Source organism: Camelus dromedarius, chromosome 24, assembly GCF_036321535.1.
Source record: "Camelus dromedarius isolate mCamDro1 chromosome 24, mCamDro1.pat, whole genome shotgun sequence".
Classification (NCBI taxonomy): Eukaryota; Metazoa; Chordata; class Mammalia; order Artiodactyla; family Camelidae; genus Camelus; species Camelus dromedarius.
The window spans coordinates 20,710,291-20,724,730 of NC_087459.1; the positions used below are offsets into that span (position 1 = coordinate 20,710,291).

The 14,440-nt window shown below is 50.0% G+C and overlaps 1 protein-coding gene across 10 annotated transcripts in view; it reads left to right on the forward strand.

Annotated features, from left to right (window-relative positions):
- KATNIP (katanin interacting protein) overlaps nucleotides 1-14,440 on the forward strand; it is a 173,866-nt gene that overhangs the window by 50,218 nt on the left and 109,208 nt on the right. For 7 of the 10 annotated variants that reach the window (XM_031433005.2, XM_031433006.2, XM_010990905.3 and 4 more), the window contains 2 exons: nucleotides 3,274-3,443; nucleotides 4,914-5,011. The exons of the other annotated variants lie outside the window; for them this stretch is intronic. In XM_031433005.2, coding sequence (XP_031288865.2) covers nucleotides 3,274-3,443; nucleotides 4,914-5,011 — 268 coding nt within the window. The remainder of the gene's footprint in view (nucleotides 1-3,273; nucleotides 3,444-4,913; nucleotides 5,012-14,440) is intronic. 10 annotated transcript variants of the gene reach the window in all.

Below are 14,440 nucleotides of genomic sequence, written 5' to 3' on the forward strand. Positions count from 1 at the left end.
AGGTCACTACGGGATAAATGGAAGTGATGCCTGCGTTGTGGTTAGATAGTTGCTGTATTAGGATGCGTGTCCATGCCTTCTCTCCCCTGCTAGACCTTGAGTTCCAGAAATAGGTATTGAGAGTGTTCCTCACACTCAGCGCAGACCCTGTGCCCAAGGCCTCACGTTCTGGTGGGCAGGAAGGGAGAATGAACAGGCAGGCAGACACTACTGTAGCGTGGGGCAGGGAGATGCGTGCTATGAAACAAACAGAACCCATAAGGGAATAGAGAGCGACTGGGCGGCAGCAGGACGGGGGCTCCGTCTCCAATCGGGCAGCGACTGAATCTGATTTTTCTGAATCCCCAACACCTAGTGCAGCTTTTTATGCAAATTAGGCTACTCATTTAAAAACATCCCCTTTTTTCTGATGCCACGTGCATATTACTGATGCACTCAGCTGCAGTAGGGGAGTTCCTTTAGTGATTCCTTTCACAGTCTGAATAATTATCTCCTCATTTATCAGTTTCATAAATCCACATTTTCATAAATCACCCTGCTTAAAGAGAGGCCCGCGTGGAGTGCCAGCTGCAGATCCTGGGGAATAGGATGCCACCATGAACTTTAAGGTAGCATCAGGGGACAGGTGGTCTCCGGAAGGAAAGTTGAGGCAGGTGCTCTCTGGCTGGGTGGTCAGATTTTCCACCTGCTGCCCATCTCAGGGCCTCCAAGGGCCGGGCTCCCTATTCTTTCTCCCCGGAGACTGCTGGTACCTACTGCACCCTTGGACTGTTTCCTCCAGAGAATGCAGCCATTGCTGTGTTTGGAAATCGTCTCTTAGTTACTTGTGTTTTCCTTCTGTTTTCTGCTGTTGCCCAACAATCAGGCATCTCCCAGGCTTCCGAGGCTGGCAAGAGATAAGCAGTCTGTAATAAATGTTCCTGCCACGATTGTTGAAAAGATGGATGTATCAACTGCAAAAGAAACATTTAAAAAGCAAACAAAGAAATCACCCATAATGCCCCCACCCTACCTCAACTGATTTCATTTTCACATTTATCACCTTCTACTCTGGGTCCACAAACACGCTGTTTTCCAAATTTGCACTTAACCACATATGTACCATTTTTATCCTGCCTTTCTCAACCCCCATGGAACAGATCACAGTCAATCCCCTGTGTTTCAACAGACTTCTGGTAATTACAATGGCTGCCTGAGATCCCAGGTTCTACTTCCCCAATGCTGGACATTTGGGTTACTTTCATGGTTTTGCTATGACTGAATGATGACCGTTGTTCTTGATCGGAGACAATTGGCTTACTGGGCCAAGACCAAGCATATGGCATTTTCTATATTTTCATACTCCTTCTGAGAAGATTCTCTGAGTTTCCAGTGATGTCTAAGTTTGCCAGTTTCAATTTGCAAATTAGAAATTAGAAACTGTCTTTGTTGTGGTAAAGACTCCAGAGCTAAATTACTACAGTTTGCATCCTAGCCCTACCACCATACTAGCGGTGTGACCTTGGGCAAATTACTTAACCTCTCTGTGCTCCAGTTTCCTGATCTATTAAGTGAGGATAATAAACGTGATTATCCCACAGGGTTGTTGTAAAGATTAAAGTCTTAATACAGTCAATCTTTATTAGTCACAGATTCCGTATTTACGAATTTACCCACTCACTGAAATTTATTTGAAACCCCCAAATTAGTACCTGCAGTGCTTTTGCAGTCACTCCAAGACACGTGGAGATGGGAAAACATTTCAGATGCCTAGCACACACATTCCTAGTTGAGGTAGAATAACGGAATATTCTGCTTTCTTGTTTCATCTCTTACGTTGTTAAGTGTCCTTTTTGTAATATACCTAGTGCTTTGTTTTTCACATTTTCGTGCTTTTCCTTGGTGATTTTGCTACTTAAACTGCCCCCACCCCCACCCCCCAGACATAGCGCTGAAGCTTTGTCTCGTGTTCCTAAGCTCAAGAAGGCTATGATGTCCTTTACGGAGAAAATACACATGTTATATAAGCTTCATTCAGGCATGAGTTGGAGCTGGTGTGAGTTCAGTGTTAATGTACTAAGTATACATTAAATAAAGTGTCATTAAACAGAAACACACATAAAGCAAGGTTTTATATCGGTCAGTTGATGGAAATGCTGTGACCAGAGGCTCTCAGGAACCAAATCCTATTTATCCCCCTAGGAACAATGGTTCAGTTTTCACTAATTCTTTGTGGCCACTTTCTAGAACATACCTACTGTGAATAATGAGAATTGACTGTATGTAAAGCATTTCAAACAGTTTGGCCCATGGTCCATACCCTTTATCTGATTACTATTATTTTTTTTTTAATTTACATTCTGTTAATTTGGTAGGAACTTATTTAATCACTGAACAGGATGCTCGTTTGTTGCCACGATGGTTGATTGGTTATATTTCTTTCCTCTTATGTGGAAGTAAATCTGATTGGTGTTGGGGTGCGTACAGGCATTTGTAAAGGCATAGAAGGGTTTGGCGTCAGATGGGAGTGGTTCTGGAGGGGCTGATGAGGACACCACAGACTGTTTATGGCAATGAATATCAAAGGTGGGGTAGGGACCAAGCTGAGGTGTGAGACTGGACTTCAGAGAAAGCTGAACGAGACCCAAACATACTGATGCCAAGACCCTTTCAGCCAAAGGGTCTGATAATCTCATCATTAATCTTGAACAGGGCCTGCATTGGTATATCTTTAAACTGCATCAGAATATAAAATGATGACATTTGGGATATCGGGGGTGAGTGAGAACAGGTTTATTTACCGAAGCAAAAAATCAGTCCGCCTGGCCTGATGAGCACCGTTTCCTGATGTGCGGAGGTGTGACACGCAACCTCTCTCTCACAGAGGATTAGACCCTAAAGCACGTTTTGTTACACGTGCAACCAAGTGCTGCAGTCCACGCCGAGGAGTGATGCGTGAAATTGGGATCGTCCCAGGAAATCCAGCCTATGTGGGAACCGCGTACTCACACGCCTGCTTTGTCTCATCCGCCATGGGGCAGGGACAGGTGCCCGAGTTTTTGCTAAAATATGCTTGAGCCTCGGATTGAAAGCAGAGATACCCCTGCAGGGCCCCAGCCTCCTCCTCACTGCTTCTTCACGTGTCTGATGGGCCTCTTAGGGCTGGGCATCCACCACCCGGCCTCTGATTAGAGGGGCTTCGCTGTCTGTCGGAACAGCAGGCCCCTCCCCGCAGGGGGCTGGGCGGCGGCCCAGGCTCCTGGCCTGAGGAGCAAGCGATCATTTCTCTTCCAGGATATTAAAGCATTTGAAAACCAAGGACCCCACGCAATTGAGGCTAGAGCACCTGGAACAGGGGTTCTCTGTCTACGTCAACGGGGCCAATTCTGAACTGAAGACCTCACCGCGGAAAGCTGTCCACTCCGACTTCTCCAGAAGCGCCTCCCACACCGAGGGGACTCACGGTGAGCGCAGGCCCCGCCAGGCCCAGGAACAGCTCTGCTAACTAATTAGGGACAGTGGCGCCACAGCCTAAGCACATAAACTGGTTAACCTATACCAGTTAGCCATACCCACCTGGCCAGAAAGGGAGAGCATGAGAGTGAGAAAGAGACAGAAACCCTTTTCACCTCTTTTTAAACTAGTCTTGGCCTCCGTGATTCCAGGGCGAAGGTGGCCAGAGCAGTAAATTCCTGGTTTTTTAATTTCCTGCATCTCACGTGCCAGTAATTTAAGGAAATTTGAGGAAGCCATCTCATCTCTCTGTGCCTTTGTTTCTTCATCTTTAAAATGAGACTAATGAGGGTTCCTATCCCTAGAGTTCCAGGCAGTTCAGGGTAGGCCTGAGAGGCCAGTGTGCTACTGAGATAGCAGAAGAGGATTTGGAACAAGGCAGAGCTGGGTTTGAACCATGTTCTGCCACTTTCTAGCTTTGGGACCTCTAGCAGTTGGATCCTCTCTGACTCTCAGTTTCATCTTCTGTACGTTGGGAATAATTATGCCCACTTTGCAGGCGTCTCAGGAAGATTGAATGACATAAGACATGTAAAATGTCCAGCACACAATAATCTTGATTTGTATTTTCATTCATTACCTCACACACATGGTTATGATCCCAAGCCATTAACAGATAGTAAAAATCAAAACAAGAAGGAGATAAAAGGAAAAAGTGATATCTCCAAACCTTCCCCTAGCAGAGCCACTGCATTTCAGTTTGGAGTTTAGCATGAGTTTCCTTGCCTCCAGGGTGAAAAAGGAAATGGGATAGAGTCTCCTAGCTTTCATGGAGGACAAGCTCGGCTGACCTGCTGCCAGTTAGGAGAAGCAGGTCTTTCCTGGTCCAGGTTGCAGGGAGGGGCAGATAACAGGAGTCTCTGTACTTAGGCTCCAGCAGTACCTTTACTCATTCAACAAACCTCTCCCCCCTGCCCCTCTTTTATACAAATGCTGCCCTGTACCCTGCTTCTGCGTCTTGGAGATTGCTCTTTTTGTCTCTAGGCCTGCCCGGTTCAGCTGCCCATTATTATACCTACTGTTCCATAGCACGGAGGTTCTGTGACTGATTCCCCATCCCTTTAAAAAAATTTTTATTGAAGCATAGTTGATGTACAATTTTGTGTTTCAGGTGTACAGCAAAGTGATTCAGTTATATACATATTCTTTTTCAGAGTCTTTTCATTATAGGTCATTACAAGATATTGAGTCTGTATTTAATACTGGGCTATACAGTAGGTTCTTTCCCCACCCCTTTTTGTTGGGCACTGAGCTTGTTTTCTGATGCCCTGTGGCTACAAATGGTGCCACAAAAGCGAATAGCTTTACATACGAGACTTTGGGCATCCGGACATACATTATAGGTGCAATTACGAAACCATCATCTGTGTGGGCTCGTCCGCAGTGCCTCACCAAGTCTCCTTCCCTCACCTCTGGTGCAGATTGCGGACGAAGAACCCTGTTTCGAGAAGCTGAAGATGCTTTAAGACGCAATTCACGGACGGCCCCCAGCAAAGTCCAGCGCCGAGGATGGCACCAGGTCTGGAAACCCCGGGCAGAGTCAAGACAGTGGCCCCAGCCCACACTTTAGAATAAGGAGCAGGGTCACTGTGAGAGCAGAAACATAATCAGAGGGTTCAGAGTCCCCATGGGCAGGGGGTGAGTCTGGTGGGGCACTGCAGTGGTGCTCTCTCTGCCCGTGGCACTGGCCTCAGGACCCTCCAGCCCTCTCTATGCCGTGATCCTCCCTTCTGGATGGGGAGGCCCCAATCCCTGTTGGGAGCATCTCAGGTCAGACTCGTGGCCCCGTCGTGATGATGTATTCATGCAGCTGTTTTCTACTGGGCACTAACGATGTGCCAGGCACGGTCTTAGATGCCAGGGATAAGGTGAATAAGACAAAGCCCCTGCCCTGCAGAACTGAGATGCCACTTTGGGTTGCTGCTGATCCAGGTGCTTGCTTTTTTGAGCACCTGCTGGTACCAGGCATAAGCTGAGCTCCCATGTGACTTTTCTCCTTTGCCTGCTCAGCAGACCTGTAAGGTAATCTCCAATGTCCTTCTTTTAAGGATGCTGAGGACGTGAAAGCTCAGAAAAGTTAAGTGAGCTTTCCAAGGTCAACCACTAAGGGAGTGGCAGAATCAAGACTCAAATCCAGATCTGTTGCTCTGAGTTCAGTGTTCTTGCCCAAATAGCCTTTACACCTTCCCCTGTGGTTACTCAGCCTTACCTGGGACCAATAGGTCTCAACCTCCATGCACATTCGGATTGCTTGGGATGCTCAGGTCCCACCCCCAGAGATTCTGACTCACTTGGTCTGAAATGAGGCTTACGGTATGTATATACACCTGAATCCCGTGTTCACCGAGATTGCGAAGTACTTGCGTTATAACATTTCACACGGTACCATACATATGGACCTGCGGTAATAATCTCGTATGATTTATCAGCCCACCGTTGCAATAACCCTTTGGGTACGTAAGTATCCTCACTGTGCCACTGAAGAAATTGAGGCTCAGAGAGAACATAAGGTGACCTGCTCCCGCAGACACTAAGGGAGAACAGTAGGCTGAGGTTTGGAACCTGGAGCTGTGACCACACCCAGCGGTCCTCACTTCAGTGCATGTTTGTGTCTCGGCGTGCGCTGTGACGACCTGGAGAATGCTGTTCCTGCCCGTTAACTCCCAAGCCCTACCTACCAGCGATGAGCAAGGCCTTCAGGGCACCCAGCCTGGAGGCTTCCTTTTTCCCCAGCAATGAATGTTAATTTCCCATTAATGAGGCCTCTCTCCACTTCTGACTTGAGACAGTTCCCCTAGTTGTTTTGAGTGCCTTCTATTATCAGGAGCCATATTTGCGTCTTAGACTGTGACTTAACAGCTGGCCCCAGAGTCTGCAATTTAAAGACTTGGCCTAAGATTAATTAGCAGCCTTTCCCCGTCTCTCCCTGTGGTCCCACACTTCACAGGGCCTAATCATGGCTAATTTCCCGGCTTCCTGATGCCATGAAGGCTGTAATTGTCCTTCTGTATCAGATCAGTCAGGGGTCAGTCAGTGCCTAACAATAGAGACTTCTTGGGCTATTTTAATCATAAATGAATGGAATGCAGAGAATCAGGTGCTTACAGAACCCTTGGTGGGAGGATGGGCTCTGAGCCTGGCCTCCAGGAATGGCACCCAGCATCCAACACAGGCCTGCCAGGAAAGCTGCTCCCCAGGACACAGGAGGGAAGGTGGGGGATCAGCATCAGCAATGTGTCACCTTAGCTGTGATCCAGGAAGCCAGTGCCACAACTGTTGGCCTCCGAGTGACACTCTGCCCGTGAGAGCGACGCTTTGAAGAAAGACCTTGCCCCGTATCTCGTCCATCCGGGGTGGGACATTGCTGAGAACACTCATGGCCTCTGCCTCGTGCTTAGCACAGAAACAGCCAGCGTGTGCCCCCCTCCTCTTCACCTCACTTCTCCTTTCCCGGCCCTCTATGGGGTCATCTGATCAGCCGCACATAAGTCAGAGCCAGACCCCAGACCCCAGCTGAAGGGGAGTCTGGGAAGCGCAGTGTCTGGCTTTCCAGCCTCTGCTGAGTAGAAAGGCACCCTCGGAGGAGAGCAGACTGCGTGCTGGGAGCCAACCCAACCCCCACCATCACATCAACTCTGCTCCACCCACACGTGGTCCTTTGGGGACCGCCCCTCAGAGATAGAGACAAACATTCCAAACCTTCAGAAGTGGTGAGTGGACTGGGAGCCATGTCACCAAAGAAAACTTCCATTAATTTAAAGTACATGTATTACCCTGGGCCAGGCACTCTGCGAGGCTCTGGGGTTAAAAACCGCAAATCAAATAAGGTTCAGTTCCTGCCTTGGAAGCTCCCACTGTGATGATACGGGAACTGCTTATCCCGGGAGGAAGCTGCGACAGCTGTTCCCGACATCCGGAGGACCAGCCTGCTGGACTGCAGAGATTTACAGCTTGAAGCCTCTGGGCTGAACTTGCCCCCCAGATAATATTTTTTGGACTTGGACAGTATTAAAAAAGACTTAGTCACTTGCTAATATTTAAATTTAAAAGATTATATATTTATATATATATATATTTTTAAAGCTAGATTCCTATTTCCATGGAAGAATGTAAAGATCTGGCCCCCAGGCTGGGCCGCCTGCCCACAAGGCAGCCACCAGTGGGAGCCGAGTAGCCGCCCCCCTGTAGACAGTGCTCAGCCCTCCTGTTTGCCGCAGTCCCCGCAATCCCTTCCCTCCGGAGAGTTGAAGGGAATGGGCTTTGGAGTCAGACAAACAATTTACTAGCTGTGTGCCCTGGAGCTGGCCATGGGACCTCTCTGAACTTTGGGCTCATCATTCATAAAACCTCCCAGGGCTGCTGGGAAGGAATGTGTGTAGACATGTGTCACCGGCGGTCCATCAGCAGGGGCTGTCTGCATCTTCAGGTGGAGGCACCTGGTAGCAGGTGACGGACAAGTCCAGATGGTTAAGAGCACAGACTCAGGAACCCAGCAGCCTAGGCTCAAAGCCTCGGCTCCACCACTGTGCACCAGATGTGTGGTCCTGGGTACGCTGTTTAACCCCTTGGTGCCTGTTTTCTCATCTGTAAGTGAGGTTGGTAATGGTACCTGCCTCTTAGGGTAGTTAATGAGCATTGAAAGAGTGGGCGCCAGTGTTTGTAGAGTGTTGCAAGCAGTGGCCGGCACCGAGAAAGCCGGCAGTAAATGGTAATGATCATTGTCATCAGATGTCAGGTGGGGGGTTGGGGGCTGCCATAAGGGGACAGCTCTTCATTCTAGTGTGTTCCAGCATTCATTCAGTCCTTTGTTCACTCTGGGACTGCTTATTGGACACTTGTAGGTGCTGGGGTCAGAGCAGTGAGTGAGGCAGGCCAGGCCCTGCTCTCCTGGCACTCATGGTGGTGGAGAGGGTGGGGTTGGGGGTGGGGGGTCATAGGTCAGAGGGACTGGATGGCATATGGCCTAGAAGACCCCAGGAAGCAGTTTGGAGTTCATTTTAAATGTGAGAAATCCCCTGGCGGGGTTTCAACAGGGAAGTTACGTGTTTGGGCTCCTGGTTTGGAGCCCCAGCAGTTGTGCAGAAGGACAAGTGGGGGTGGGTGGGTGGGTGAATCCGATAGGCCTTTTTCTCTCTACCAACCTTCCCCAGCCCCTACCCTCACACCTGGCCCTCCCCCTGCTTCCCCCTCTCACCTCAGCTTTCTCCACATCACAGTTTTTCACTCCTTCAGTATCCATTTGTTGCAACTTTTCGAGAGAGACCATCTGAATCTCTCAGCTGGCCTTTGTTCAAGTACATGGGGACAGAGATTCTGGGGTGTGTAGGATCGAGAGGAAGCAGCCTCTCTATCCCCATCCTTTTGGATGGGTACCACCATCCTTGGAGGCACCCAAGGGCAAGTAGAGTAGTCAAGGCCGCAGAATCCCCAATGGCCAGTTCTTAAAAGCCAGCCCATCAGGAGAGGGACAACAGCCCCATCGCAGTCCTAGGGTATCTCTTGTACAGCTGTGCCCAGCAGGAGGGACCAGTGGAGGCACACAGTCATTCAGTGTATTCACACTGGCCATGGCCAGGTCAGCAGGGGGCACAGTGGTCACTATGCACAGTGAGCCCTGCAGTCACAGCTTGCTCTCAGCCAGCATCTCTTCCTCCCTGTCATCCCCCAACACCCTCCGACTTGTCATCTTGCCAGTTTCTCTGAGCATCCCCCTAAACTCTCAAGTCACACATAACCTTTCCACTGACCAAGCTCCATACCTTCGCCTCTTCCAGTAGAACAGATTTCCCCCCTTAAGGGGTCGTGCCCAACAACTAGGAAGCACTTTTGAGTAGAGCAGCCCTGATGGAAGGGGCTGCCGCTGCAGGTGCACTGGCCTGAGCATCCCTGGGCTAGAAGGTCAGAGACTCCCTGAGCTAGAAGGTCAGAGAGTCATCTGAATGCTGGTCGAGAGGCTGGCCGCTCCACCTGTAAAACCCTTCCCAAACTCCCCAGTTCTGCGGACACCAGGGCGGCAAATAGTGACGCTGTGCTGGGCATCTGAGCGGCCGCCTGCACCGTGGATTGGGCTGGTGGTGATAGATGGCTTTTGTTGGCGCTGTCCTTTCTTCCCCACTTCTTGGCCTTAGATCTCTCTGCTGCTATCCATGGATTAAGATTTATGGCTCCCTCAGCCTTGTAATACTTGGGTGGACAGCGGCCTAATCAACAGAGCCGTCGTTTACCAAAATGCTGTCAGATTTGATGAACGTCATCGGCTCATAGCATTAAATTGGTAGTGAAGGGATTGGCCTTCCAGCAATTTACTGTGGGGTGGGCTTTCCATAAAGGCTTGGAAAGCAAGTTCATGGCAATTATTAAAGCAAAGGCTTCACTCTTGCTCTGCTGCTGTATCCGGTTTCCTGTTGGGGGCCAGGGAGCTTAAACACCTCCAGGAAATTTCACAAGGGAAAATGTGAAATGTGTGGGGCCTTTCCCTTTGTTATCTTTTTTTCCTGAGTTTTGAAAACCCCTGCAGTGAGGACGATAAATGAAACAACCCATAAAGCATCAGCTTTTATAGTGACCTTGCGCGATACAGACTGTCAGAGTGTCGAGCGCTGTTATTTGTAAGAGATCAGACAGATCCGGGAAGAACATATCAAATAAGGTAGATTTATTCCCCACCCCAACCCAAAGCTGCCTCTGTCCGGAACGTCAGAGCTCTCCTACCTCTAGGGGGAGCCATTTACATACCGCACAACCTGTACAACCATCCAGGGCAGCCCCCAGCCTTGCTGTTTTTTTCTAATTGACAATAAGCATTAATGCACACCTCTTAGAATACTTTGCTAAGGTGGTGGCTGATACACACAAAAAAACTCTGGGTACGACACTGGGCTGAGTGTGGCTGAGTATGGAAAACTGGGTATTTAGGCGTCAAGGCTTTTATATCCCATTCCAGTGTATAGTTGATACCGCAAGGGACTACCAGGTCTGGGCGCCAGCAAGTAGGCAGGAGAAGCAGCCGCTTGGAAACACCCACTCCGGGTAAAGCAGTGTGCCAGGTGGGAAGCCAGCCAGGAGCTCGGCATCATCCTTGTAGGGAGCGGATGGGCGTGCCTGGGGGCTGGGTTGGAACCTGCCACCTTGTGCTCCTCAGAGGCAGGGGGGCGTCCTCATGTGGTCAGGGCTGCTCTCCATCTCCTCCCAGTGGTAGCAGAGGCACCTCTTGGGGCCGGAGCGGGAGAGTAGGACAGATGGAGCGACTATTTCTTTCCCTCTCCAGCACCCACTCAGCATTTAGAAACTCTTTCTGGACCATATTAATTTTGTCACAAGTTGCTTCCTAAACACATCTTTCCGTTATGTATGCTATGTGGGCTCCTTGAGGCCAGGGCATTGGTTTAATTTTTTTTCTTTTTTCTCTTCTTTTCATTTCTTTTTTCTTTCTTTCTTTCTTTCTTTTTTTTTTGTATCTTGACATGTTTCCAGAACCTTGTGTGCAGTTAGCATTCAGTAAGAACTTGCTGATTAAATCCCTTAATGCCTATTGCAGACTTGTCTCCTGACATCTTGAGGAGGCAAGCAGTCATGCTAAGCTTCTGGGAGGGAGATACTTCTAGGGAAATTGAGGATGGAAAAGCTGCAGAACAGAGGGACATATGTGGACCCTTCTTGAATGCTGGAGCTCTTTCTCATGTTTATAATTCAGAACAGTCTAGCAGAGCTTCATTAATCTTGCCTCTCTTATTTGCCAGTGGGGAAACACCCACTTCAGGCATGGCTGGATCCAGGTGCTCAAACAATGTACCAGGCTCGTTCTCCATCACCCAACTCTGCTTTTCCGCATGTTGCTCTGAGTGAACCAAGATGGCCACCAGCAGCTCCCAATCCTGTCACCTGCTGCTGCATCTCTTTGGCTTCCCCAAACCAATCACCCAGACACTGTGGACCAGTGGGATCTAATGCTCAGACAGGCCAGGCCTGGATCATTTGCTCCATCTATCCCTAGACTCAGTTCCACATGAACACTTGGACTGAGGGTGGGGTTGGGGAGGATTTCCAAAAAGAAAACCAGGGTACTTTAAGCAGAAGACAGGGGAATGCATGCCGGACAGGCAGAAACAATTTCGCCCACTGCAAAACCTCGTGGTCCTCCTGATCTCACACTGCTCCGACTTTAACATGCATAGAAACCACCTGGGTTCTTGCTAAAATGCAGATTCTGATCTCTAGGTCTGAGGTGGGGCTTGAAGTTTTGCATTTCTCACAAATACCCAGGAGAAGCCATCATTGCTGGTCCTTGGATGGCACGTGGAGTAGCGAGGTCCTAGTCCCAGCCCTCCCTCTCCAGAGAAAGGAGCAGAAACCCATGGAGGGGCCAGGCTGCTCCCCAGGCCTGCCCGGTGGTCCTCCCTCCGTTCTCCTTCCTTTACCTCCCTCCTCTCTTGTGCTGTTTGCATTTGAGTGTTATTGAGTGGTTCCATGGAGGAGGGAGGCGCACATTGTGGAAAATCCATCCCAGCTGTGAATTTCAAAGCCTTCACAGCTTCATCCTGGCCCGAGGCAGGAAAGCCCCCAGGAGTCTCCTGGTCTCAAAGCTCCAGTTTTATAGATTCCATGGCATGCTTGCTCTCCACGGACCCCACTGCTGGCACCAACAGATGCTCTGAGAGCAAGTTGATGAAGCCTGGGGGGCAGCAACATCACACTTGGTGCCGGAGCCCAAGGCAATGAGGCTGATGGTCAAAAAGAAGACGGGATGGAGTGTACAGTTCCAGAAACAGCAAGGCGCACTTGGAGTCTAGGGGGCCATCGCCATGCGACAGGACCTCCTGCGGAAGGAAAAGTGTCCCAGGGCACCTTCCTTCTGCACCTCTGCGTCCTCCCCATTCTCTGATAGGGGGCTCCCTGCCTGCCTTTTTCTGCCTCTTACACTCTCCAAGGTCTTTTCCTGGAATGATTTGTAGCCGAGCCCCTGCCCTTTTGGTGTTAAGTATTCTCAGGAAATTCTTGAATCCCTCTCTATTCTCCCCAAAGGCCACTGTGGCCCAGACTGGATATATTTCTTCTTCACATGCCTGTTGGGGGCCATACAGTGTGGAAGTTCAGAGCTGGGGTCATTCAGCAAACTACAGCCCTTGGACCAAATTTGGCCACAGCCTGTTTCTGTAAAGAAAGTATTTTGGGGGCACAGCCACACCCCATTTATTTAGGCATTATCCATGGCTGTTTTGAGCTATGATGGGACAGCTGAATATTGTGCAAAGACCAGAGGACTGACAAAGCTTTAAAATATTTACTCTTTACAAAAAACATTGGCCCCTCCCTGGTTTTGGGTAAGGCCCCCGGAGCCACACTGCTGGGGTTCAAATCTAGACTCTGTGGCTTCCTGGCTGTGTGACGTTGGGCACGTGGCATACACCCTCATGACTCAGTTTCCCCCTGGTGTTGCCATGAGGACTAAATGAGCAAAGGCCCCTGAAGCTCTTGGAGTGGCAGCCGGTCTGCATTAAGTGGTGCCCAGTGTGAAAACACCGATGGCGGGGAGTGGGAGCCCGGGCACTGTGGACATGGATGAGAAAGGAGTTCCCTTCTAATGGAGGAGAGTCCTGCCGGGCAATAAGGCTCACAATCTTTATTATCAAAATAATAGTTCAGATCTCTAAGCTTGTGAGGAAGCTGAATCCTACCCCAGGAGTTGAAGGTTCTAACTCTGGGGCATCAAGGGAAATGCATGCTCTAAATCTCCCTTGACTGTCTCTTGGCTGGGAAATAGGTCCAGTACATGTGGCTTGGTGGACCTCTTTTGTCTCTCAGATTTAAGAGGCCCTGGCTCTCGGATTCGTGCACCTGCACGGCCTCACCGTTGGGGGGCACCTCCTTAGATGTTGCTCCCTGGGCGCCTGGCTCCCTCTGCCCTGGTCCCAGCTTTGCCCTCAAGGTCCAGTGCAGCTGATGCTGGAGTCAGAGCATTGAACCAGGGGCAGTTTCTTTACCTGACTCCCAGATGATGCTGGCAGCTGGCTCCTGGGTCCATGGTGGACGGAACATATACTTGAGGGGAGGTCTGTTCCCAGGGTGAGTTGATGCCACGTAAGGTGAATCGTGCAGCCCCAGTGCGCTGTGGGTCACAGCTCCTCGTCAAGGGCTGAGTACATCCCTGCGAGTCATCCCCGTGGCAGTTCTGGGAGGAAGGTGTTGTTAGTGCCGCTCTAACAGATGTGGAAACTGGTGCTCAGTGAGGGTACATGACTTGCCCAGGACTGCACAGGGAAGAATCATCAGGGTTCCAGGAAGTGAACCCGTCTGGGTGAGTTTAGAACCCGGGCCCTAAATCACACGTGAGCAACTCTAAAACAGCCACAAAGAGCGACAGGTGCCTGGGAGAGGGTTATCCACGAGGATTCAGCTCAGCTTCACGTAACGGACCCTGGACCACTGGGGCTTACAGACTCGTTGTTTTTCCTCTCATGTGAACAAGGCATTTGGAGGCAGCCAGGCAGCCGGGTTGGTGGGACGGGTGGTTGATGCCCCCCGGGGCCCAGGCTCCTCCTGTTTTTCCACTGGGCTTTTAGCGTGTGGCTTGCTTTCTTATTCTCACAAGACAGCTACTCTGCTCCCAAACATCATGTACATTCCGTCAGGAAGAAAGGTAGAAAGATGAAGGGCAAAAATCCTTGTCACTGAGTCTTGATTCGCAAGATGACAGTGGCTTCCTCGGCAGCTCCTCTAGCCACTCCCATCTACCTCACATGCCATCCCAGCTGCAAGGGCATCCAGTGACATGACCATCTTACAGGGGGCACATTGCCACCTCGATAGAATTTGGGTTCCATTAAGTCAGGATGGAGAGGGCGGTGGATGGCTGTTGGGTGGGCAGAGAGTGTCTCCAAAGTTTCAGTAGGACTTGGATACATGGAGAAATTTTGGGAGGTTGGTGTTAAGATTGGGAGAATAGCCTGAG